The sequence below is a fragment of the Actinia tenebrosa genome, unplaced genomic scaffold, assembly GCF_029948245.1.
Source record: "Actinia tenebrosa isolate PJP-AT-01 unplaced genomic scaffold, QUT_ActTen_1.0 PGA_scaffold2__45_contigs__length_23673736, whole genome shotgun sequence".
In the NCBI taxonomy this organism is placed as follows: Eukaryota; Metazoa; Cnidaria; class Anthozoa; order Actiniaria; family Actiniidae; genus Actinia; species Actinia tenebrosa.
The window spans coordinates 4,805,781-4,831,812 of NW_028292579.1; the positions used below are offsets into that span (position 1 = coordinate 4,805,781).

General features: G+C 37.1%; 4 protein-coding genes across 7 annotated transcripts in view; 2 read left to right on the plus strand and 2 right to left on the minus strand.

The window, feature by feature from the left end:
- Positions 1–1,265: 1,265 nt before the first annotated feature.
- LOC116303267 (LYR motif-containing protein 4) lies at positions 1,266–11,604 on the minus strand. Its single transcript, XM_031712781.2, has 3 exons — positions 11,525–11,604; positions 10,260–10,380; positions 1,266–3,402 (listed from the first exon to the last, which is right to left on the minus strand). Exons 1-3 carry the CDS (start codon positions 11,602–11,604, stop codon positions 3,349–3,351), a joined length of 255 nt encoding a protein of 84 aa, XP_031568641.2. The 3' UTR covers positions 1,266–3,348.
- LOC148909046 (uncharacterized) lies at positions 4,242–6,798 on the plus strand. Of its 2 annotated transcripts, none has more exons than XM_089034730.1 (4): positions 4,242–4,456; positions 4,547–4,813; positions 4,925–5,105; positions 6,074–6,798. In XM_089034730.1, the coding sequence occupies exons 1-4, from the start codon at positions 4,242–4,244 to the stop codon at positions 6,092–6,094; spliced, it is 684 nt and encodes a 227-aa protein (XP_088890856.1). In that variant the 3' UTR covers positions 6,095–6,798. The 2 variants fall into 2 exon arrangements, with proteins under 2 accessions (XP_088890856.1, XP_088890855.1); XM_089034729.1 differs by lacking the exon at positions 6,074–6,798 and adding an exon at positions 5,432–5,506.
- LOC148909047 (uncharacterized) lies at positions 6,263–9,908 on the minus strand. 3 transcript variants are annotated; one of them, XM_089034727.1, is made up of 8 exons: positions 9,380–9,709; positions 8,524–8,769; positions 8,169–8,328; positions 7,858–8,092; positions 7,228–7,765; positions 6,936–7,149; positions 6,517–6,768; positions 6,263–6,438 (listed from the first exon to the last, which is right to left on the minus strand). In XM_089034727.1, exons 1-8 carry the CDS (start codon positions 9,692–9,694, stop codon positions 6,263–6,265), a joined length of 2,136 nt encoding a protein of 711 aa, XP_088890853.1. In that variant the 5' UTR covers positions 9,695–9,709. The 3 variants fall into 3 exon arrangements, with proteins under 3 accessions (XP_088890853.1, XP_088890852.1, XP_088890854.1); XM_089034726.1 differs by having other exon boundaries at positions 6,263–6,768; XM_089034728.1 differs by lacking the exon at positions 6,263–6,438 and having other exon boundaries at positions 6,655–6,768; positions 6,988–7,149; positions 9,380–9,908.
- A 412-nt stretch (positions 11,605–12,016) lies between the features above and the next one.
- The window catches only part of LOC116303263 (uncharacterized), a 33,554-nt gene continuing 19,538 nt past the window's right edge, over positions 12,017–26,032 (plus strand). The window contains exons 1-21 of the mRNA XM_031712774.2: positions 12,017–12,169; positions 13,062–13,161; positions 14,040–14,117; positions 14,506–14,695; positions 15,122–15,574; positions 16,017–16,051; positions 16,890–16,952; positions 17,334–17,363; positions 18,487–18,576; positions 19,255–19,296; positions 19,491–19,647; positions 19,748–19,815; positions 20,351–20,485; positions 21,097–21,134; positions 21,738–21,801; positions 22,579–22,644; positions 23,081–23,233; positions 23,779–23,861; positions 24,377–24,471; positions 24,752–24,913; positions 25,474–25,533. Of these exons, the coding sequence (XP_031568634.2) occupies positions 12,102–12,169; positions 13,062–13,161; positions 14,040–14,117; positions 14,506–14,695; positions 15,122–15,574; positions 16,017–16,051; positions 16,890–16,952; positions 17,334–17,363; positions 18,487–18,576; positions 19,255–19,296; positions 19,491–19,647; positions 19,748–19,815; positions 20,351–20,485; positions 21,097–21,134; positions 21,738–21,801; positions 22,579–22,644; positions 23,081–23,233; positions 23,779–23,861; positions 24,377–24,471; positions 24,752–24,913; positions 25,474–25,533 (2,230 nt within the window). The 5' untranslated portion in view covers positions 12,017–12,101. The remainder of the gene's footprint in view (positions 12,170–13,061; positions 13,162–14,039; positions 14,118–14,505; positions 14,696–15,121; positions 15,575–16,016; positions 16,052–16,889; positions 16,953–17,333; positions 17,364–18,486; positions 18,577–19,254; positions 19,297–19,490; positions 19,648–19,747; positions 19,816–20,350; positions 20,486–21,096; positions 21,135–21,737; positions 21,802–22,578; positions 22,645–23,080; positions 23,234–23,778; positions 23,862–24,376; positions 24,472–24,751; positions 24,914–25,473; positions 25,534–26,032) is intronic.

The window sequence follows — 26,032 nt, forward strand, 5'->3', positions numbered from 1 at the left end:
GAAGAATCAAATAAACCCGATTTAATGTCTACGTATGTCGGTCTCAGCAGCTCTGCGATACCAACCAGGTATCAAACTAGATACCAACTAAGTGTCTGTCTAATTTGTTTTATTGGCAAACACACTACTGGAATCATTCCTAAAGGTGTTCAGAATTTGTAATCAATTTGAGTATAGTTTTAATACAAAAATATACTCGAACGAGTTTTTTCCCGCGAGACCTCATTCGAATATGAACATAGAAACTAGCCTGAGAAAACAGACCTTTCGTAAATGTTGTATCATTGTAAAATGTTGTATCATTATGCCGCTTCAGCAGTACAACAAATGGATCCATGGGGTGGGATGTGTGTGTGGTGCGAGAGGAGGGGGGGGGGGGGGGGGGGGGGCTGGAGTCAGAATTCATTTAGTGTCGTGGTCCTTAAGCCAAGGAGCTATTTTTGACCGCGACTCACGCAACACCTACCGGGCTTGCATAACATGATGGGACATAACACGATGACCACCCCGTGAGACGTATACCAAAAACACAAGTTAGGAATCGTTATCTTCCGTTGATAGCAAAGCAGCAAAGCAGCTGGATTCACGCTAACAAAGACCAATTTACAAAACAGGAAGTTTTAACTTGAAGCGCATTTGGGCGCCGATTCGAAGGCTGAGTGGCATCATTTTTTGTTGACTTGACTGTATTTTATTTAGATTAGCCATAATTGAAATCCTGTTAGAACAGGACGTTCTCTGTGGCCACAGGGTTTTTGGCTAGCACAATTGGTAATGTTCCAACTGCTGTACATAGGTTTCACAGTTTTAGTCTGCTGAACTATGACCAGAAACTTTGATGCAATATGCGTACAAAGCTACGATAACTGATACAGATATTTCAGAGGGATAATAAGAGATGACCAGGCCATTGTTAGTGCCCCTCTACCAACTATGGCTAAAACTTCCCGTCAAAATGCAGCTAGTCTCATGAAAAAGCCCTGCATTATTGATCATGTTATTTTACTCTCAAAAGAGGATTTGCACCATTATGCAATGACAGCCACAACAGGAGGCAGAAACAATTAAATCCGGTCTAAACTGGTTTACACAAGAAAGAATTTAGCTTCCCAGGCCAGTGAGGGAAAAAAAGACTATAATCATTGTGTCTCCTGTCATGGCTGCCACCATGTGACGTTGCAAAGCCTTTATACAGTGGTTTGTCCAGCAGGATTTTCATGTACACCTTTTTTTGATATGATCTATAGTGAAAAAAGTAAGTCATATTCCAAGTAAGTCTCACAATGCTGTTGCATTATTTTATTGTGTTCATAATTTATTGGCTTCACCAAGTAAGAAAGATATGTCTTTTGCAAGTCAGGGAAGCCATAACAAAAACGTGCTAAAACGTTTTGAACTGCTTACAGAAAACTTTCACATTAAGAAAAGATACAGGTAAGGTCCAGAAGGTGTGTCTGCTTATAGAGGTACCACTGTATTAACTCTAAAACAAACCTCTATACAGTAGACACCCCATTATTAAGCAGACACCAGACAAGTTCCTGCAAAGGGAACCCGGCTATATTTTTTTGCTTCTTTTAGAAAAGTAACTTGGCTATTTTATGCAAATTATTAATGGTTGGTAACGCACTCCCTAGTAAACACTCAAAAGAAAGTGCGTTACACACCACAGGCAACCCATAAGAAACAAAACACCAACGGTTATTGATTTGAATTTAATTGGCTATCAGTTTACAGGGCCGATCTGATTACAGCGCAGATCTGATTACAGCTTATGTAAAAGGAAACCGATCACAACACAGGAAACCCACAAAGAGCAAAGTTACTTTTCTAAAGGAAGCAAAAAAATATAGCCGGGTTCCCTGTGGTTCCTGAAGGTGTCCTCCTAATAGAGGTACACTGTATTTAATGTAATAACAAACCTCAATACAACAAGATGAAAACGGTTCTGAGTATGGAAAGCATCGTTATAAATCCAAGTTTTGGATAAAAGACGAGGAGATGTAGAATTACAATATTTCGACTTTATTCAAGTCATACTCGTGTGTGAAAAAACCTCAATACAGCATACTCCTTTTATTAAATGGACAACAAGCAAGGTCCTGAAGGAGCATCTGCTTAATAGAGATACCGCTGTATAATAAAATAACCTTGCTGTACACTCTCTCAGAGAATTAAGCTCAAAGGGAAAAACATAATGGCTGGTCAGTTGTCTCTCATGATAACCAGCCAAATTAGTTTACGCTCAGTGAGTCATACCCCCTTTCTGGCTCAACACTACTGGTTAAAATGACCAGCAAGGCAAAGAATCATTTACCTGGATAAGCTCTGGCTGGACATTGTCCAATGACTGGCAAATAATTCTTAGCCCTGTTGTCATTATCATATCTCTTTTACACTTTCATCACTTTCTGGGTGCCATCACTGAATGTGGCAAAGGAAAGTTGTCAGCCTTATTACTAAATATGTTACACTTATACCCAAGCCCTACAGCCTGTGTGTGCATATTAAATTTTTAAATCAACAACAACATGCATGCTGGTGATGAACAAGAAATTAAATGGTGTAACAACTAAAACTCTTTAACTAGAACCGAGGTAAAAAGTGTGTTTTGTGGTCCTGAGACAACGATATTCCCTGAGGCAAATCCAAGGAAAACATCTCCATAGAGGGACCACAAAACAGACAACTTTCCTGAGGTTCCAGTCAATTAGTGAAGAGAGAGAACTTGACTTTGAAGTGCTTGGTACATAATTTAAAAAATAGTATTTTAAAGTGGTCAAATATTCTTTTAAATAATGACAAAATATACATTTTAGACCTTTGAAAGCCTAGAAAAATATAAATTTCTAAACTCTACTCAAAAACAAGTCCACTGCCTGTCATCATACAGTAAGCAAAATAATTCAAATTTCATAACAAAACTATTCCCCTCAGAATTAAGCAATTTCCATGTTTCCACTTCCTTGACATCCATCTACATCGTTCCTTTCGTTATATTTGTCAATATTGTTATCATTTTAATATTTTTTTAAATTAATGGACACCAAAAAATCCAAGATATCAAGGTTACATACAGAACCATGAAAATGGCAAACTTTGAAAACCTCCACATAGTGTTGCTGAAGCCTTTTCACAGTGTTGCTATCAGAGTTCCAAGGCAGGTGTAAATGCATGGCCATGTACTTGCTTGGAATACTTGTCCATTATACTGTGATGCTAATTGCTTTAATCTGGCTGAACTGGCCAGAGCCATGAAGTCCAAGAACATGTACATACTGTCTTTTAAATCAATTTGTTGGCATTATTGGCATATATATACTTATACTTGCTAATCACAGAACACCATCATTGTTTTTCTACCACAAGCTTTTGGTGTTTATACATTGCGTTGAGAATAGCCTGTGAATAAAAACCATGGAAAATTTGTTACCAAACAAGGCCCTGTTACATGTTGAAACTTGAGTGTAACAGCATTGCGAGACAAGTTTCAGGTCCAGAACAAATTCCAACAATGTAACACTCCCAGCTCTGTGAAACTTTTGTTACAAGAAGTGCTTTCTACTCTTGCAAATGTAACACCCCTCTTTTCTTCAACATGCCCCAGTGAGCAATCTAATCTGAGCCCAGCATTGCCAGTAAGCAGACAAGATAAACAAGGTGGTTGATAGTGGTTTCACAAAAATATTGCCCTGTGTAACACTCGAGTGAAACTCTCCTCAAAACGCTGTTACAAACGAGTTTCAGCTAAAAGTTTCAACATGTAAAAGGGCCTAAAGTGTCAAGATCATCGGGAATCTATTACTATTAATGGACAAAATAGTGATTTTGTTTTGTTCCAGAATAAAAAAAGGTAACTATGTGCCATGTCTTTTGTCAGCATTTGAACCTATTACATGTACTTACAGTATTGCAATATTACGATTGCATATCATCATCACCACAAATTAAAGTGCTTACTGCAATTCTTAAAGGGGGACTAGTACGAAAATTGGTCAATTTTAAAAGCCAATTTCTTCAACCCAGGTGGTGATATATAACCTGATTTTTCTTATTTCACGGAAATTTCGTCGATTTAGAAAGAAAACGGTTAAATTTTCGACTTAAAACTCATGAAAAATCGCTGGTCGCCATTGCTTCGTTGTCGCCTGCCGAGCCCGCAAGTTTGCGTCAGCGGTTTCTTCTTGTGACGTCACTTACTCAACAAGCGTCTTGTAAACTAGTAAAATTTAGTAGATAACATGGCGGATGAGACCTATTCTTCGAGTTCTTCCAACGTTTCTGAGAGTTCTGGCTCAGACCTAGAAGAATTATTTACTTCCACTGGTGCTGAAGACTTTGAGCCGGTGGCTACTCAAGAAGAAAGCCTGCAATATCAACGTGAAGTAGCCGAAGAAGAAGAGCAACTTACTATGTTGAACAAACGCTTTGAAGAAGAGGTGGAAGTTCGCTCATGGTATGTCAGAAAGTTTCCATATTGTAGATAGCAATTTATAGTATTCTACATTCTCAAAACTTACTAACTTAGTTTCTATTGCCATTGTAGGTGCAAGTGTAATCGTTGTTCCTTGGACCTCGTCACAAAGCCAGAGGAGTGTTTTTGCTGCGCCGATATTGACCAATGCCAGGAAAAACTGAATCAGTTGGTCGAAGAAGGTCCTGGAGAGCCTCCTTCGTGTATCACCGCTCACCCTGGTTTTAGTCCTGGCTGCCTCGATGAGTGGGTACTGGAAATCGCTGCTGTAGGGTTGAGAACGCGCAAGAATCAGCGTTATACTTCCTTTTATGAACAAGGACGTGCTACTAAGTCTCAGTAAGTGCTAATCAAGTCAATTTTGTGTTTATTTATTTATGATTTCGTACACGTCTCCGGTAATCGATTGATTTACTCTTTAATGCTTAAAAAAATATAATATTCACATAGGTTTCTGAGATCCGTATCATATCGGCAGTTCACCCGACTGGTTTGGGAATATCTTGGAAATTCAAAGCGGCTTCCCCTACCATGCTGTGCGTACAGCACTATTAGAGCTCGATTTCCCTCTGAAGATGGAGAATATAAAGGCTTCCAAGAAGAAGATGAAGAGGAACAGAACGATTCAGAGGTATAGTATGATAACTATTGCTTACAACATAGTAAAAACTAAGAATAAACTTCAGAGAGTAAACTACTAGTCAGTTTGGCACTGTCCTCTCTTATGTCCCTTTCTGGGGGCTCCACATGTTCGGCACGTAGGCGCTTTTCTTTTATTTGATCCCCTGGCTGATCCTTGCTGTAATTCTTGTTCTAAAGAAAAACAAAATTGTTGTGATTCTATCAATTTTGTTCCCTCAATAAGAAACTAGTGCCTAGAGTAGCTATAAATACCTGTACATGTAGGTGGTACTATTGTAATTTCCATTGACTTTCTCTTCTTATGCTTGGTGATAGCATCCGAATGTGACTCTTTATCCAAGGCAGAGCACACTGGTTCAGGAATACTTTCTTTAAGCTCTATTTCAACCTGCTTCAGGTCATTTCGTGGTGTTTCCACTAGCGTTTTATAAATGTCACAGACATAATCTGTAAAATCAAGTGATATTTGCTTTATTTGGCTAAATATCAATTATGTATGGGGGATCTGAATTATGTTTTGTTTGTACACTGGATAGACTTCACATTCTTCTCTGTCTGATAGTGATATAGTGAAGCATGAGATTTTACACTATATTGGGAAACAATTCACCTCCCACCGCTGGCATACATAATGAATACAGCCTTAGCAGTGAAAAAGGTGCAGCATATATAGGCAATTATTTCCATAAGAAATAGTTCAAATATGTCTGAGTGAATTGAACATACCATAATTCTGTGGTGTTTTCGCTTCCTTTACTGTGGCTTCCCCATACTTATGCTTTGCATCTCGATTGGCTCTCGATTCAAATTATAATTGAAATGAAGTGCTGCTAAAATGGTTCTGTTATGCAAACAGAGCTTGAGTTAGTACAATAATGATGGTATGATAATGATATGAGTTATTACTTTCTTATTATTGTCACTAACTAAATTAATGTTTTCTTTTCTTTTTCTAAGGACATGACAGATGAAGACTAGGATGAGCTCTACTTGTTAATTAAAGTATTTACTATGTGATGTTTTATAGCTTGTGTATCATTTCTCAGTATGTTTCATGTATGTACTATATTATTTTACTTGTTGGATGTTTTTTTGTTAAAACACCATTACAAGCTAACTATTGTGTATTACACATATTTGTTGTTCCTACCTGCTAAGCATTCCAAGATAAGAGAAGGCTAGCATTTTTGGTGCAAAATGGTTTATTACAGAATGATAGCCTTCTAGGCAACTTGTCTGTCCATTTGATGACGTTTTCTTGATCGCTTTAATTAGAGCAGTCTTACTTAATGCCTCTACTAGTTTTTCATATGCCTCTGAACCTGAAATAGGTATAAACTTAAAATTATTTCTTGAAATAACTTTTAAAGAATAACAATGAATAGCAATATTTTCATTACCTCTGGTCATCCAAACTTTTTCTTGAATGACTGGACCATGATGGCAGGCATTAAATAATTTATTTGGAAGTTCCTTGTGTTTATTAACCACATGGCAGAAAAAAGCTTGAAACTTTGCAAGTTTCACTTCACCTAGTAGTTCCTTCGTAGAAATAACTGACCAGTAGAAATGCCTTACGCATGCTTTTGACCATCGTCCAATTATCTCACATGTTTTTTCCTTGCTTAACTTGTTGAGTATCTTCTGAATTTCTATAAAATAAAGAAAATATTAACTGAAAACATGGCATTGCATGTGGATAACTTTTAACATTCCAGTTTATATTTATTTTGGCTTTCCCAGATTACAGTGCCTTAATATGGGTTTATCCAACCATTCTGTGTGTGAAAAAACCTACTTAATAAATTTATTTACTTACTTTTTGCTACATGCCATAAATCAAAGAAATGGTTTATCACAGGTTTCCCAACCTCTCTACACTTTTTTGGGCATTCCTCTCTCATCCACTTTGCAATCGATTTATGGCGATCAGAAATGAATGACTTGATTATCAAACCAGTTGTTAACAAGTAAGCAAAGGCTCTTTGGTGACCAAGAAATTCCATTGCAGTACTGCTACCGGCTTCATTGGACTGAAAATATATAATTAATTTAAAAACAAATTAATTTAAGAGAAAACTTTAATGTGCATTTAAAATTCTAAATAGTACCTGGACAAGGATTACATCAATAATAAGACCAATAGTACAGCAGAAGATTGAATAAGTACAGAACTTGGCAGAGTGACCCATGCTGTCATGTCTTCCATCCCCAGCCAATTCAACTTCTTTTCCTGCAAGCTTATCTATAATGTTTTGCTTGTAAGACCGCCAGAATGTAACAATCGTAGGTATTAGTAAACGACGCTGATGGTAGTAGTAAGTGGCCTCATGGAATGCCAACACATTCATATGTTTAAACACCAGAAGTATTTTCCTTATAGAGGCACCAGCACACAATACTGCAAGGCTGAGTAATAGGTTGCCAGCTGGAAACTTCCCAAGTAGTTTTGGTTGGCTTCCCCATGAAAATACTTGGTTGCAATTTTCACATTTGGCTGTCACAGCAATATATGTCCCAGACTGGTTGATCTCAACCTTTTGCTTGGAGCTTAAGCAAGACCGACAAACCTGGAACAGGATTAGAAGTCTTGACAAGAACACTATTGCTTTTGGCTCTTCACGGGGATTCTTGCCATCAATATCCAACCTGGTTAAAATAAGTATTTTCAGATGTCAATGGTACAAGGTACTATAATATTTTGTTAGCTCATTTGACATTGTGAATAAAAACAAGCATACCTAAAGTTAACATTTTGTTCTTTAGTTTCATCATCATCTGCCAATTCTAAATACTTTTTTTCATTTTCTTCGGGATTGACCATTTCCTCATCTTCCAATTGGGGCTGCTCTTCTCCCTCGACTCCCATGCCATTTATTTGGTCTTCATGCTCTGGATCGAGTTCCCAGTCTACATCGGCCCTTTCTTCATTGTCCTTGGCAGTATTATCGAAGTCATAGTAATATGTCTGAGTACCTAGAATCAAAATACTTTTATTACTGAAACAGTGAATGATATTATTTAATTTTTAATTTGATAACAGCATCCTTACTTGTAGTGATCATTTGCCCTTTTTTTACTTTCTCTCCTAAAGCACCAAGTAGCTCTTCTTCTTTTTTTTCCATCCTGCGGATTTTTGTTTGCAAGCTTTTCACCTTTCTCTTGGAGAGTTTTAGCTTTTCTTCGATTTCTCCATACTTTGCAGCTTGATCCTGATAAATTTACAATTTGAAAATTTTGAATAAAAAACTGTGACTTGCTTGAATGCAAATGAAAAAAGTGTTTCTTTGAACTAAATGTTTGTTGTATAAGGTTACACTGTCACTAGTTCTGCAGGCCCCTGACTAATAATTGGCCCTAGAATACCCTTTGAAAAATCCTTACACATTAACGCCAATTATACTTACTTTTTCCAGGGTTTGTTCTTGGAAATCTTCGTTGCAGGTGGAAGTACCTGGGATTTCCACTTTCACAGATGATTCCAAAGTATCCATTACTAAGATATTAACACTGTCACCAGACTCGTCGATAACCTCGTCATTTTCCGAAACATTTATCTGAATCATCGTATTTTCAGTCGTATCTCCAGTCGCATTATCAATCGTATTTGAATCATCGTTCGTCGACTTGTTGATTGCCATGTCTCGTATTATCTGTGGAAAAGATACATGGCCTTTTTAGATGATGATTATTCGACATCGGCCGGCTATATATTTTACGGTAGTAGGATGGGTTTTTTCGCTTTACATAATTGTTTATCCATACCCGTTCATATAGTGTTTTTGAGATGACTTACTATTTCAATGTAATTCAAGCAAATCAGAACATATCTTATTTGATAGATTTTCGCACATTACTGTCAGCTGATATTCATAACAGAGTTGAAATAAATGACTTTTGTTGCGGTAAACACAACATAAACGCCAAATTGTTCTAAAGCATTTTTTATAATTTACGGATTTCAGGAAATTAAAGTTAAAGAGTGTAAATCTTGGTTTGTAATCTATTGATTGAAATATTACGACTCATTGATCAATAAACAATGCATGATGTTGGCGCAATCTGGTCGCTTTAATATGTCGGCGCGCTGCGAAATTTTCACGCAGATGAATATAAAGGTTATTAAAAAGCAAGCAAGAGTACTGCTGATCCTAGAAAGTTATGATAGTAATTGCAATTTTGAATTCTCACCACTACCTACCTAAAATCTTAAGAGTATTATAATTTTTTTGGCTAAAGCGTAGAGAAGTTTGTGCTACTCACCTGTCGGCGGCTTCTGTCACTGATAAGTTCGTCCTGACTGTTGATTTCGGGCTTCCAAAGAGTTGGTACAGATCCCGGCTTTAGTATTCTCTTTGAGCCTTCAAAATGCACTGCTCTTTCAAAGCAGCTATCCTCAAAATGCTCAGAGCACACAGTGAAACGATTTTCAGGCTCGAAGTTAATGCGGTGCGTCGTGACAAAACGCTTCCACTTCGCGCGTTCCAGCTCGTTAATCGGCGAAGAATGCACTGAAATGCCATTTTTTGGATCAGATTTATTACTGCATCCCTGAACCACACAACGATTAGATGGCATTCTTAATAGTTTTTAATTTTTGAGGAAATAAATACAGATAAAGCTCCGAATTACCGGCGCGCTACCCGTACTTCACATGTATTTCCTTAGCAAATTTCTCACGTTGGTTTGTTTGGGTTGAGTAAGTGACGTCATATCCGCTCGACCCAGACTCCCCCGAGAGAACAGAGAAGCGACAACTGATTAATGGCGGCCACGAAGAAAAACGAAAATTTAACGGACTTCTTGCGGGAATATGTAAAAAAAATACTCAGGAAATATTTATGTAAGTAATATTGATCATAAGAGCGACTTTTTGAAGAGTTTTGAAAATTTGACCAATTTTCGTGCTAGTCCCCCTTTAATATTCTGCAACATCAGAAATCAACAGCTTGTTCAATTAAGGAATTGTTTTTTTTTTTTTTGCTCCAGTCAACCAAAACTAATCATTTAGCACCTTTTGTATTTTTAATTGACTGGCTACAGTGAAAAACCAAATTCCAACAGGCAGCTCTCAACCACCAAATTTGCAGAATATTAAGAATCACAGTAAAAAACTTTTAAGTAACTATATATATGCACTTACTTGTCTTTTTACAATTTCTAAATTCATTTGTGCTTTCTCTATTAACTGGCCTATATCTTCTGTATTGATGATATCTTTATTGCTTTTAAAACCATCTCTTGTTCTTCGTAAAGCATATTCCCTTGTGAAAAATGTAGAGCATAAGTAACAATGCAATAACTATGATGTTAAGGACCACTATATGATATATGTCTAGGGGGATTTTTAAAAAAATCAAAAAATAGAATCGAAGGGTGGTCGAATATTTTTTTTACAAAGGAGGACCTATCTCGATATTGCCCTGTTAAAAAATGGTCTACTTTTCTGGAAGAGTGAGACATGCAAATGAGCCCCATTTGCTGTAGCCTCACAATGATGTGATAATTATTATAACATAGCCACGATATAATGCACGCTCTGATTGAAAAATTAGCAAGCATGAGCCTGCATCCAAAAATCGATTGTGCACACTGACGTTAGTTGAGTAGCACACACTAAGTAATGGAGATTTCGTTAGGAAAAAAAATTTGAATTTATCTCGATTAACAAAGATTTTTTGTGCTTTTGCTATGTTATAAGAGCATTGTTTATCAATTAGTGTGCATCCATCAAGTTTTGGGTGCACTTGGTCAGTTGCTTAAGCACTCAAAAAGCTAGAGTCACACTCAGCTACGCCTCGTGCGACTCTTACACTTCCTTCATGCTTAGCAACCTCCCGCATGCACCCAAAAATCAATGGAAGCACGCTAATCAATCACCAATCCTTTAACAACAAAAATATTCATTACAGCCACAGATAGCATACCAGTGGAATGTTGCCGGGTGATGTATGGAAAATATGTTTCAATTGTTCGTTGATGTGTAAATTCCTTTCATTACTGCGGACTGTAGTCAAATTCTAAAGAATAATTACACGCTGACGAGGCTGAGGTTGAGTAACGGGATCCGTGAAATGGCCTATTGATGCATGAGCTACACATACACGCATGTCATTGCATAACAAGGATTGCTATTCTTGTTTACACAAGATTTAATGATAATGATATTCCTGTACTTCCAATATATTAGAATGCTTCCTACGTAAGTGCATAGATTGATTTTTCTTACATGATCGATCAGCAAAATTCAAATAAAACCACTTCAGTTTTACAAACGAGAAAAATAACACGTGCATATTTACGTGACGGTGAATTTTGCCTCTGTCCAAAATGAAGATATGCAAGATGACAAGTAAGAATAAAATCAAGAATATAAGCTCTTAAAGATCATGTACAACTTATCATTACCTATAATTATAATCGCTGAACTTCTGACCCTCTCTCAATAACTGACGATACAACTGTAGCACCCTCGACCTCGCCGCCATCTTGGAAAATGAACTGGCAATGCATTCTGGGATGGAGGTAAAACGAAATTCGTGAGCGTAACAATCAAATAACAGCTTGGGTGAGTTAAGAAGGAAAAAAACCTTCTGTGAAAGTAAAGCTAGTTTTTATTTATTTATTTTTCCTTCTTTCTATCATCGTTTGAAATGTTATCTGTTTTTCTGCTGGGTTTTGAATGAATTATAAAAGTATTCTAAATTCAAAAAACAAATGTGTCCATAATTCGTATTTAAGCAATCAAATCAATTAGAAAACCTACAGCTATAAAGCGAATTAAATTGTTTTCAGATTTTTCAAAGATGGGATCCTTAATTTCTATTTTCCCACCCCTCCCTCCCTTAGTATCAAGTACCCATAATGCATCAGTGCGAAAGCATTTCGCGGGCTCAGTTCCACGAATATAAACAGAGACTGAGTTCTCGTTCCATGACTCAGCTTTTTATATAAAATTTAAATCAAAATTTAGGATTACATCCTAATGAGAATGTTGTTGGGAATCAATAGACTGTTATTTGTTGTCACTTTTGTTGGATTTGGTTTAACCAGGTAAGAATAAATGACATTTTATGCTTTGTATTTGACGGTAAAATCCGCACTTCCTTATCAGTCTGGATAGGGGAACTTTCCTCTTTGAAAACATGGAATTCTCACTAATGAATGTGATATAAAGTTTTTCTATAGTATTTGTGGTATGATTATTTGAAAGTATGAAAAAAACTACACTTTGAGTCAAAAGGTTTAGATATTTTCTTGCCACAGGAATCCCAACGCATTGTGTGAATGCGAAACCGAAAAATATATAATGCTTCTTGGGATTCCCTTGGGTAATAATCCGCTCCAAACTCCCCACCCCCACCCCCACCCCACTCAAAAAAATAGGCAAAAAGAATTTGAGGAGGCAGTTTTTAAGACTATTAGATTTTATTTCACATTCATTTCAAGGGGAAACAATGTTAGTCACAGATTGATTGAGTTGGTATCCTACTGTAGTAGTAAAGGAACCACTCAGAACAGACAATTGCTTATATTCTATTGTAGTCTATATTTAATAACAGATAAATAGACCTTTCCTGAGTAAAATACAGTAAATGTATGTTTTTACACACCAAGTCTAACCTTGACTGGGAGCCATTGTTTTATGGTCGCAACTTCATGAAAAGTCTATTATATTAGCAGTTCCATGGTTGGGGGGAAAACTGTGTCAAGTTGGCATTACATACAGTGCATTTTGGGACTGTTTTAGGGGACATTTCCAAGATAGCATCTAACATCCACTAAAACAGCCCCACAATGTACTATAATGACAACTTGACCCATTTCCCCCCTCAAACTTGGAATGGCTAATAGTAATCTTGCTTTTATACAGTATGAGTGTGTGCCTTTCTGGCGTAGAGAGTTTTAAGGATGAAATGGTTATGATATTTCATTACTGTTATAGTCTTCAAAGTGCTCAATATGGAGATAGTTTCATGGAAGACCTTGAAGATGCCATGAAAGATGAAAATGGTGAAAAACCCAAAATAATTTTGAATAAAGAGGTATTGTATTGTAGAAGTCTAAGTTTTTAGAGCAAACTCTCTAAATTTGAGGGATGCCAAAAAAAATAAAATAAACAGATAACCTAAAGATAAACATGTTTTAATCACAAAGAATTATCTAACATATACACCTAATTGAAAAAAACGTAGTCGGGTTCAAGAAGATCATATCATCAAAGCTAAGACCTAAAAGGATTTTGGGTACTCCGAAATGTGTATTATATTAAATTGCATGTAGACATGTAAAAATGCACAGTAGAGCAAAGTTGGTCAACCTAGACGATGCATAAAATGTGCACAGGAAGGGAAAACTGCAATATGCATGAAATTAGCATAATTGTTTGTCTTCCCATGCTACCCTTCAGTCTTAGCTTTTGATGATATAACCTTATTTTGAACCTGACAACGTTTTTTCAATTAGGTTTATACAGCTCTTGATTTTATCATCAAATAATTTTTATGTAGTGTTTAATAATTGAGCAGTGTTTTATCAGGATTTAAGGACACAAGGCATAGCTGAGTGTTTTTAGATCTGATAAAACACGATCTGCGAGTTTATTGAACGGCTTAAGAAACATATGATGTATGTTCTCATATATTGTACTGAATTCTTTACGAAATGAACCAAGTTTGATAGAGAAAATCCAAGTTAAAGTTTATGCAAATGAAGACAAATCTATATCAAATATAAAACCTCCTTCATGGTCATGATTTCTATTGTGTTTCCTTCATGAATTATTAATGAGTTTTTGAAGTTGATTTTTTACGGAGAGAGGAAACCTGGAGGACCTAGCAAAAAACCCTTATACTGTAGCTTAGGGGAGAAAAACACATCAAAAACTTGAGTCCCCTAATGTTGTCTATAATTTGATTCACAGGAGATGGCCTTATATGATCGTGACAAAGATGGCCATCTCAACCACAAGGAAATGGAACATTATATGAATGATGTTGTGGTAAGGTTTAAAGTTGGGATATTATTTTTAATGGCTGGGGGTAAGGAAAGCATATAGCTTCCAATCATTTTCCTCTTAAGTTATCGTACAGTATACGTGTATAACCTACAGTAAGTGACCAGGTTAAAACATACCATCTAGACCTTGCTCACCATCATGAGCTCCCAGTAAAGAAGCTGGGTGGTTAGAGTGTGTGACTGGCAAACATTGGTCACTGGTTTGAATCCCACCTGGAGTTTAGATTTTTTCTGAAAAAAAGAATTAGATTCTTTATAAAACTTTTTTATATTTTTAATTTTAAGACAGTTTATGAAGGCATAATTGAACCTTATCTTTTATTTCCTTAAAGGAAGAAATTTATAATCACCATTACCTGATATGTTTATAGCAAACTGTGTATAAGAAGAAAGAAACAAAACAGAAAAAGAATTCCAGCACCAAGAAAAGCTACCTGCCAAAATTTCTTGCAAGGCTTAATTTTAGAGAAATTGGTATAGCTTTGGTGACAATAGCCCTTGTTATTGTTGGATGTTGCATCTTTGTTAGAAGAAGAAAAGGATCAAATGGATCAAGAAAAGGTAAAAAAAGCTCTTTTGAGAATGCTGCATTTTCTGGGTTCCCTGTGGCTAACCAGTCTTAAAGTGCGTTGCGTTTCTCCATGTATGTCTTTTTTATATCAGTCAGAAAATGCCAAAATTGCGCACTAGAGCCCAGGCGTCTTTACGGCACTACCTAAGACTCCTTTGTGGGCATATGATACAGAGATCGATCCAGTGTATAGTGTGATCTTATTGCCATGTGACAGTAATTGCCAATCGATTGTCACTAAATTATTAATTAAAGTGATTGATTGAGGGTGGGTCTATAATGGGAAAACATTATACCATGACAAGTAAGGTCTATTCGTGACAAATAAATTAGATTGATAAAATAATTCATAAAATAAGAGAGTTTCATCAGGGTATGCATCAAAAGGTTTCTAATTGTGTTAATGGTATTTATAGGAGTACCTGTTGAAGATCTGCGAGCAGCTCGTCTTCGCAGACTTGCCACAGAGGACTCTGCCACTAAAAGAGAAGAGCAAAATGTTTCTATTAAATCACCAAAAAATATAAATTCCAGGAAAGTTAAACAGACACCAAGAACAATTGATCCTGTTAATGATGATGATGAGTCAACTGATGCTGATGATTTTGAAATGAGTCATAAAAACCTAGAAAAGAAAAAAATGGTCGAAAAACTGGACATCTTGAGCCAATCAGAAAGCATAAAGCACAGGACTGTCAAGCACATTTCAACCAGTCAACCATCCACTGCCAACCAGCCAATCAAATCAATTAATACACAAGCCGCAAAATCCACAGCAACTACCAATAGTGTGGCTGCAACTATTCCGAATGGTAAAGATGTTATTTCTAAGCAGTCTAACAAGAAGGTTGAGCTGGAGTTACAAACAGGTGAGGAAAGTACTTTGTAGTTTTAGGATAGATACATGTGCAGACAGGTTGAGAATGTTAGCATTCCACACATGAAAAATGTGTGTAGTACTGTAGACTAGTGTACTACACAAATACGCATATACATACATGTAAGGAGTTACTGCATGCACTACATGCATTTGTTCATATAGTCACTGGCTGCAGAAATATCACATATGGACATGTTAACATCCCCATGAGCTGTACTGTGGGTTAGGCACATAACATTTTTATGTTCACAGTTGATTATTATTTGCCTTTGAGCCAATCATTGATCAATTTTTGAATGGGTTACATGTACCATGGAACTTAGTCCTTTGCCAGCTTTTACTCCACACTTCAAGTTACTGATGATTATTTATAAATTGAATTCAGTGTTATTTATAAAATGCTTTTTATCCATTCATTTCTTATTTTATAGGCTCCAAGAAAGTGTCATGTCCTGCACCTGTCAAGGTACATCTTTGATAATAGCAGTAGGATTTATCTACAAGGCTAGACATTATCTTAATTTAATGTATACCCTCAAAGATGTATGCAGTATAACAAACTTGTCTACTGGTACATTTCATATGTTACTCTTATTTGGGCCGTTCTAGCTATAAATTAAGGATGTTGCCCATCCACATCTTACAAAAATGCACCCTGCAAATCATTACTGTTTGTAGCAGATGTTAAATAGTGCTCATGCATTATGCAATGTTATAAAATAGCTGTTATAAATCTCGCATTCTGATTGGTTGGGAGAAAGTGCTTTATGAGAGCACACAGCACACATGGGCCCTTTGGATTTTATAAAAGAAATAAAAAACTTGCTTGCTGTGCTGTGTGGAGTTATAAAAGCACTTGGGGATTGGCAGAACACGAGAGAAGTGTTTGGAGAAGCATGACGCATGCTTTATAAGTTGTATTTTCCACTGGCTGAGGAACGAAATAAGTGGAAAATGTTTTCTCACACCACTTGAGCCTGGGCTGAGGGATATTAGTCACGTTGTCAGTGTTTTCATCAGTTGCTTTTTCGCTGTCCGCCATGACTGTTTAGTTAGCCCCACAGTACTCCCCCCCCCCCAACCCTAGGCCAGCATTGCTGGAAGGACTTTAGAGTAGTTTTTCATGGAAACCACGTTGCCATGATAAGAATAATGTATTACAGTAATGCATATGTTGAGTAAAAATAAAGAAGTCAGTTGGCGGCGGTCAGCTGGACAATAGCTCCCAGTGGTATGTGAGAACTGCACACAGCATGCTTGTGGGTTTTCTATTAATTTCTTCAATGATTCCTTTTCTTTTCTAGGTTGAGCTTCCATATAGTCAGGCAGTAAAACTAGTATTGAGCCAAGTCCTTGATTGCACTTTGGTAAGTTCATTTTAACCTTCTCTTAGTATACCAAGCTTGGCAATGCTTTTTTTAAAGGGAAAATATTTGGCTTGAGGTGATGCCATATGGACCGAGCGCTGACCTAACTCGGGCAATCAGCATTTTATCATAAATATAAAAGATATCTTAAAAGTTGCAAATTATGTTAATACGGTCGCAGGTTTCAAGCAGGGCCATATGGATTCATACGCCCTGCTCGCTCAAAGCCATACGGTCCTGCTCACGCCATTTTCCCGAAGGTTTTTGTAAGCACACGCCCGGGCAGATACGGGTCATATGATAATGAATATTATTATAATGGATAATAAAATTCTGTATTTTTGATAATAATTAGTTAACAATAATTATTGTTATTTACAGGAAATAAATGAGTCACTGTCTTCATTAAGAGTGAGTTTATCATATTAAATGTTTTGGTTATGGTATATAAATGAGTAAGACCAAGAATCATTTGATCTATAGCCCGCCATCACATAATATGATTTTAATCATGATTTTAATAATGTAATATTCCATGAGGAGCTTTATGTAACTTAGGATTTCCCTGCGTGATATCTATGATGTCCTCCTAGCTACTCGCATTACAGTTAACTAGGTTGTGGTTTCATAACTTTACACACTGTATTAACCTTTGCTTCCAAATGCAATCAACATTGAAAGATATCTCACTTGCAGTTCTGATAAATTGGAAAATTTATTATCGCAATTGAGTATGCTTTTCTTGTTGCTAACGATATTAAATTATAAGCAGGAGTTATCAATCTGAATCTAAAATAATACCGGTAGTTCAAAGTTGGGTATTCACATAGTTTGAAACATATGCTACAAGTCCTCTGATAATTTAGACAAAGCATAATTGTAGAATTTGGATTGTCTCTCTATCATAGGCAGCCAAAGGGTTTATGCATGTAGCTGCAGTATTTTGATTTGTTGAACTGAAAAAAACCATCAAGTTGACAGCTAGCAAAATAAGGTGTTGCTACTTATAATGCCCTTAGTTAAAAGTTAGATTCCAGCCAAACCATGCTCAGGGTTCGTAACATTTGTTATTGTTAACTTGGGCTCAAGTTAGTGGGACACCAAAATCTTAACTGGTATAAAGCTCCTCATGGTAGACAGTTTAAGTGCAATATCTCACTTCACGGTTTTGCCCTTTTGTTTTTGTTGTGATTGTTGTTGTTGTTGTTGGGCCATTGTCATTGTTGTTGTTGTTGTTGTTGTTCCTGGTGGGGGTGTTGTTGGTGTTGTTGGTGATGGTGTTGTTGGTGTTTTGTTCCTGGTGGGGATGTTGTTGGTATTGTTGTTCCTAGTGGGGATGTTGTTGGTGTTGTTGGTGATGTTGTTGTTGCTGCTGAAGGTGTTGCAGTTGCTGCTAGTGTTGGTGATGGTGTTGTTGGTGTTGTTATCATATTCTATTAGTTATATTAATTAGAATGTCAATTCTTTCATTTGCTTATTTTCTTAATTATGAAGTAATTAGTTTTTAGTGTTATCTGACAATCATTTTCCTTAGACTCTGCCATTATCACCAGTAAACACACTGTCAATAAAACTTCAGCTGCAGTCACATGAGCTACCCAAAACGAAAGAAAACATGAACATGGTAAATGTTATACGTCAAGTAGTTTTAGATCAAGCCACAAGTTACATAAAAAAAGTCATCACTGAGCCATTAAGGCTCATATGAACAATGCTTAACTTTGCTTTTTATAGTCTGTTATGGAGTGAGGTGGGGTTGGCTGAGGTGAGATTAGGGGAGGTGAGACCTGTGGGGTTGGCTGAGGTGAGGTGAGGTGAGGTGAGGTGAGGTGAGGTGAGGTGAGGTGAGGTGAGGTGAGGTGAGGTGAGGTGAGGTGAGGTGAGGTGAGGAGAGGAGAGGAGAGGAGAGGAGAGGAGAGGAGAGGAGAGGAGAGGAGAGAAGAGGAGAGGAGAGGAGAAGAGAGGTGAGGTGATATGAATGAACTACTGTAGTAATGTAAATGGAGACACTGTACAGGAGGGTAAAGTGAAGTGAGGTTTAGTTTGAAAACATAACTAGCTAAAAACTAGTGTGAGCTGCATCGGTGTTTCTAATGAAAGAGTAATGATAAAAAGGGAAATTATACACCGTGAAAAGATGAAAAAACTTGCTGAGGTGTAGTTTTCAGAGAGAAAATAGGTAAGGTGAGGTGAGGCTAGAAGCTTATTAAAACTCTTTTAGTTATGATTAGGTAAGTGATACTAAAGTATTTGGTTTATTATTATCAAGTTTTTTTATCTGTCGATATTGATTTTTTTTTAGAAATTGCAAAATTTGCTATTGAAAAGAACTCACCTGGAGGTGGTAAGTAAATACTCCAATTATAATACCTTTTGTTACTAGTAGCTACATGTATACTTATAACTGTTCTCTCTTTTTTACTGTATCTGCCCTATTCTCCCATATCCTCATCTTCTTGAAACACAAGCTCCTAAACAATATTAACACATATTAAATTCATTAACATGTTTGTAAATTCGTTTTGATCCTCTTCTTAGGAACCAATGAAATTTGCTATCAAATGCTATGACAGATGCACACATTCCCCATGTAACGACCTGAAGAACACTGTGAATGGAGGGGAGACATGGAATGATGTTACTAGCGTCATTAAGCCTGAATGTGCACAGATCATATTAAAGCAGCTTGTGCATGGTACAGTAATTGAATTCAATTTGTTTCTAGAATTTGCATCAAGAAAATTTGTTGTTGATGATGATTGAGATGGTGGTGTTTTTCATTGATTCTTGTTTAGCTATTGCAAGCCCAACACCAGATGATGAGGACTTGTGGTCAGATTTTCGGAATGCAAGTCATGCACAGGTATTGAGCCATTGTAATGTACATCCTTTTGACCAGTGATAAATGGTACATGTACAGTACATACATGATTTGTGAACACCTCTCACCACTACTGTACTGTATGGTCCTGGATTTTAATCAAGGACTTGTTACAGTGCAAATCAAAATAATGTGGACAAAATATTTGAAGAATGTTTCTTAACCAATCAGAAGCAACGATGTTATCTTTTCATTATCTTGTGGTTAGAAAGTCAATTCTGATTGGCCAAAGAGCAATAAAACATTCCTGGAATATTTCTAGGTGCCTATGGTTTTTTGATTAGCACTATATATTATTTATGCGTAGAAGTTACTTGTTGGTTCTCTTTTGTGCTTCAAGAGTTTTTTCTCTGGCTTTTCTTAAGTTTTTCTCCCATTGTAAAATCAACTTCTAAATTCCTAATTGAACAACGAATGAAGCCTTCAGGTTTTTTAGCAAATGCTAATTAATTGCTACCCTCATAAAACGACAAAAACCATCCTTCAATGTAAACTAACTTTCTGAATTCATCTGTAGGGTCCTTCCTACTATTTCCTCAACTGCCTCGCTGGCTGGTCTTCTGATGGTGCAGTAGTCTCAACTGAACTATTGACCATGCTTTTAGAGCAAGGCAAGAAGGAATTGGAGGTCAAGGAAACATTTGTAGGAATGGTATGAAGCTGTGTTATAATGTTTATATTGATAACACTGTAGGCCACTGAATGACTGACAGACCTACAGTATGACTGACTGACTGACTGATTGACTTACCAACTGACTGATTGACTTACTCATTCACACTAACTGACTGAATTAATGAATAAATGACTGTCCGACTGACTGACTGACTGACCGACTGACTGACATAACAGACTGAATAAAAGATTAACTACTGATTGACTGCATGACTGACTGAATGACTTACTCATTCACACTGACTGACTAAATAACCAACTACTGACAGAGTGGCAGTCAGACCAATCAACAGACTAGCTGATCTACAGACAATGATTAACTCACGTCTCTCACACTGAATGAATGACCATCTGACCATCTGACCAACTGACTGACTGATTGACTGTGTGATTGACTGATTGACTGACTGAATGACTCACTCATTCACACTGACTGACCAACCTACTGATCAATTGGCTGACCAACCAACTGACAAACTGGCAGACAAACCAATAGACAGAACAATTGACCTACAGACGTTAATTAGTTAATAATAATATCTATTAATTGATAATTATTTATCAATAAGTTTATGTTAACCACTTCAGGTTTCTATAGCAGGGAAACACATCAGTTCATTGAAAAAGTAAGTAATACAATTACTTGTTTGGTTGTTTGAGGATGCATGCTTAATGAGGACATACCACATGTGCACATTGCTTAATTTGTTTGCGGATCCGAATTAAGAAGAGCCATTATTATTTGCATTTTGTAAAAGAAATGCAAAACTTGCCTGCTGTACTGTGTGCGGTCATGTTTCTTCATTTCATTAAATCATGCTTTTGTTTAATTGGTATGATATAATCATTTTGGGAGTTGTAAACTCATGACACGAGAAAAGCAAGCTTAGAAACATGAGGCATAGTAAAATCTTTCTCCAATTTTTGGTGGTTCTGTAGTACCCAGTGTGTGTGTACATGCGTGTTGTATGCAGTCATTAAGCACACTCAGAGGGAATGGAAGAACATGATAGAAGTGTTTGCAGAACACAATGCGTACTGATCTCTTAACAATCCAAGATTTCTCTTGTCTGTATACTCTTGTAGAGCTTATGATAGGTATAAACATTGTTCAAACATTTTCCACTGAAGATGGCAGAGGTATCTGCTGAAACATGTCTGCGTTAAAACTATAAAGTGTCGTGTATTTTTTAGACCATTATTTAAACACTTTATTTTTTACCCCATAGGCTGGATGAGATTGCCTTGCAGTCCAGTAGTTTGCTTAGAGGACTGGAGATCCTTATAAACCAGGTACACAAAGCTATTAGTTCTAGTTCTAAAAAAACTACTGCGGGGAGCGCAGGCAGTGTCCGCTGCCGTTCACCATTGTGGTCATGGTACTCAGACCCACTATCACTAATAGCTATCATTACAGTTGAGTCCGCAATGAGATATTCTTTTGTTTAAGAAACATACAACTGAGGCTATGGGGTCGATTCAATGCTTGTGTCTAATTGCATCTCAATTGCATACATCCATAATATCTGCAATCATTGTTGTTCTCAATTTTTTTTCTGCACTGGGCAAAAATACCAACCTTTTAATTTTTAATTCACTCTTTTATGGACCCTTAAAAGAGTAGTTATTGATTTCTCCATCCAACTTTATCAAAGATAATAATAACAACCATTAATATACTTCTTATGTTGTTGCGTGACTGCAGAAACATACAGTACAGTACAGACGTTCTTTAACGTAGCGGTGCTTTATCTGCGCACTAGGATTGAGAAAGCATTGTTCTTGCATTGTTATTGGACGTTGAATTTGCAACGTCCCCTGTGATTGGTTAGGTTTAGGGGCGGGATTGGGGAAAGGTCATTGTTTTCTATTGTTCTACAAATGTGCGCCCTCCAATAGGATCACATCTTGCAAATTCGTGAAGGACGACCCCCTTTTCTTGACGGTACGCACTCCGCGCACTTAAATTGGAAAAGCATTGTTCTTATGCGCTATATTTTTTGGACTGATGTCTTCAATTTTATTGTATTAGGGCACTATGCACAGTCTGTTCTTTCTCTTTCTTTCTAGCCACTCATGACAGAGTTTCTTGCTGACCATCTCGAGAAAGAAGTAAAAGACAGCATTGATATACTGGTGAGAGCGGTGGGGAACGAACTTTTTATCGCACTTTTGGATTCAAATTCAAAATCTAGACAAAATATACAGTAGCAACTTCGCAGACTATTTGAATTGTCAAATGAAATTATAGTTGCCTTGCGCAGCATCAAGAGTTGTATTACACTTTGCCCTGGGTTTTATCAGAAATGTGTAAAGGGTAGTTCTATCTCTGGTTCTATCTACAGTACATTTCATTTGAATTTATGCTCGCTCTGTACCTCGAGTTGCGTTACATTACGCATTACGCTTTTCGTTGCGTTATGTTTGGCCTTTGAAGCTGCGTTATATCGAGCCCTTCATTAATTTAGAATTGTAACATAATTTATCTTTTTTACTATTAAAAGCAAATCTGTCAAATGATTTACGGAAGTCAGGCATGTTCTTTACTAAGCTGGTCTGATTTTTTTTGTAGGAAATATTTTTCCAGGAAAAGTCTTTCCTTTCCGCTTTCCTGGCCATTACCACCTTAGAAGTACGAGTAAACGGCAAGTCTTTGGCATCAGAACCTTTTATCCAACTGCCTCATTTTCCTCGTGCTTTTCAAAGCGATGTCGAACGTGTCCAGGTACTGACCGTATCCTTTCTTTCTTTGTCTTTAATTTGTTCCTTTATCAAATCAAAATCAAACATTTGATAGTAGTGGAATTGTAAATTGGGGATGCATTACGATGCATGCCAAAATGAACCCAGACTTGCCGAGCTCAAAAGTACCTTTAGAAATTTTTTGGTACAATTCTTTTTCTCATCCCCCTTCAAGTTTCTCGGATTTGAATTAGTGCGCAACTCAATCAAATGGCATTTGTCATTAAAGTAGCACGAAATCATAACACGAAACATCACTATCGGTACATATTTTTTTAACCTGCATCCACTTGACAACATAGTTTGCCATTGCGAGTTTATGGTATAATTGCTTTGTTTCTTTGAATGTCTTAAATCAAGGTACCACCGAATGTACCCTGAGAGCAGAGGTTGTTTTTCTTCCCCTCGATAGGGCTGAGCGGCAGGACGGAGGGCAGAACGGAAGGCAGAAAAAGACCTTTGCAAGCAGGATACACTTAATAAATCTGTGTAAAGAGTAAATTTTTAATATTTTTCTTCGATATACAGAGTCAAATCCAAGATGGCATGCATTCCTGTCAGAATATCGTGCATAAAGGTATACGAAAAGTGTTGGCAAAGAATCAAGAAAGGTACAAAGGGGAGGTTTTAGTGTACTAGCTTGTCTTCATCACTAACGTCACAGATTAGTACCTTTTCCTCTTATGGCATCATCATCTTTGTCAACATCATCGTCATCATCATCATTGTTCATCATCATCATCTTCGTCGTCATCGTTTTCATAAATGCCATCATCATCACCATCGTCACCATCATCATCATCATCACCATTGTCATGCTCACCACCTTCATCACCATGGTCGTCATCATCATCGTCATAAAAAACTTACCCCTCATTAAGATGATATTACACAAGACGATTTTTAGCGCAATATCGTTGCGCTTAAAGTTGGTTTCGTTTAACATGGCGTGCGTGGCAACACAAATCGAAGGTCGTTCAAAAACCTGCAACAAAGTATCATAAAAATCGTAACTGCGCGCCATGTTACTCGAAGACAATTTTTCTCGTGTAACACCATCTTTACTCCATCTAGCACTTACGAACTTTTCCCATATTCAGTATTCTTGTTACTTGTTCTTCTCTAGTGCTTTGGCGTGGTTAGCAGCGGTTGTTACTGCCAATGACCTTCGTTCGGCTGGATTACTTAACGCTCACTATGATGAAGCTATTTCTTGTGATGGTAAGCAAAGCTTTTTTGTCAAAAAACATGTCCCGTCTCTGCAAACTGGCATTTCCAGTCCTAGCAGTTGTTGTTTGGAAAAAAACAAACAAAACGAAACGAAACGAAACGAAACAAAACAAAACAAAACAAAACAAAACAAAACAAAACAAAACAAAACAAAACAAAACAAATTATTAACGGATTTCATTTCAAAGTCCGGATTAATGTTTTTAACGATCTAGCTTTTGAATCTTTTATTCCTTTGTGTTAGTTGTCTCAGTTTCTCTGTATTCACCAGGTTTCATGATGAATCTTTGCAATGTCCTACTTCAGCTCAGTGAGCCGTTTTTCATCAGCAAGGGTGACGATAAGATCGCTAATATCAGTCCTTCCTACTGCGTGTCTAATGCCTGTCGACTGGACCATGATAACGAACGAACACTAAGCGGCTGGAGTATTGGTACGTAACTTATCATCCTGCGGGACTTGACCCCAGGGTCCTATGCCTGTTTGACCAGTACACTAGAGTCCTCATGGTCTTGATTGAAATCGTTCTTTTTGTACGTGTTCAATTAAAAAAAATTTAGTGGGAAACAAGAGTGACGCGGCTTTTAGTGCACCGCCTTTTACCGCTTGTCGCACCCGCCATCATGTGAATAGAGTTGCTTATTGCGGTTGTCTCGTCTTCTGAGTCTTGAGGGGTTTCCTAGTCTGGTTTTTCTGTTTTCCTCACTCTTAAAAAATCAACTTCTAAATTTCAGTTCGGTTATGGCACGAGGCCCACTGGTTCGGTTAGTCACTGGCTATCAAGTGCTACCATCAGGAGGAGGGGGGGGGGGGGGGGGGGGGGGGGGGACAAAGATGATTTTTAACTGATTGGAATAACTGATGCGGAGCAAGTTCTCATAGTAGTAGTGATTGTGCTTTCAACATCTTTATCCTTTGCTTTTCGCGGGGTGGTGTATATATGCAGTACTGTACGTTTTTCTTTCTAACACTCATTTCTCATTCAATTGGTAGGTGCAGAAGGTGAAGAAAGTAAAAAGAAAACAGCTTTCTTTCTACCTGACGAATTAAAAGGTAAAACTGGAGAGAATAATACGAATGATTTCTCTCACACAATTAATCCACAATTTGAAAGCTCACCAGAAAATACGTACCAAAACATTCACTGTTCTATTTTCTTTTATATCCGCCTAATTTACAGCCATTCTCAATCACACGCGCCCTCTAGCGATTGTTTCTGTCGCGACGAAGAAGGTTTTAGTGGACGTCAATCAGAAGGCGTTTCCACAACATTGTCGGAAAACACAAAGCTATAAGGGCGCGTGCCTATAGAATGTCATGGAAACGCCTTGATTGACGTCCACCCAAAGCTTCTTCGTGATTGAGAATGGCTTTAATGCATTTGATGCAAAACCATATTCTTTTTACAACAAATTCTCCAAATTAATCTACACAATAAAATGGTTTGTGCTTATGTGAAGAATTATAGGGGTGTCAGCGTAGTGAATGATACTTTGCTGAAGCATGGACAACCAACGTCTGGTATTTAACATTGTCATACTGAGCTTTTCCT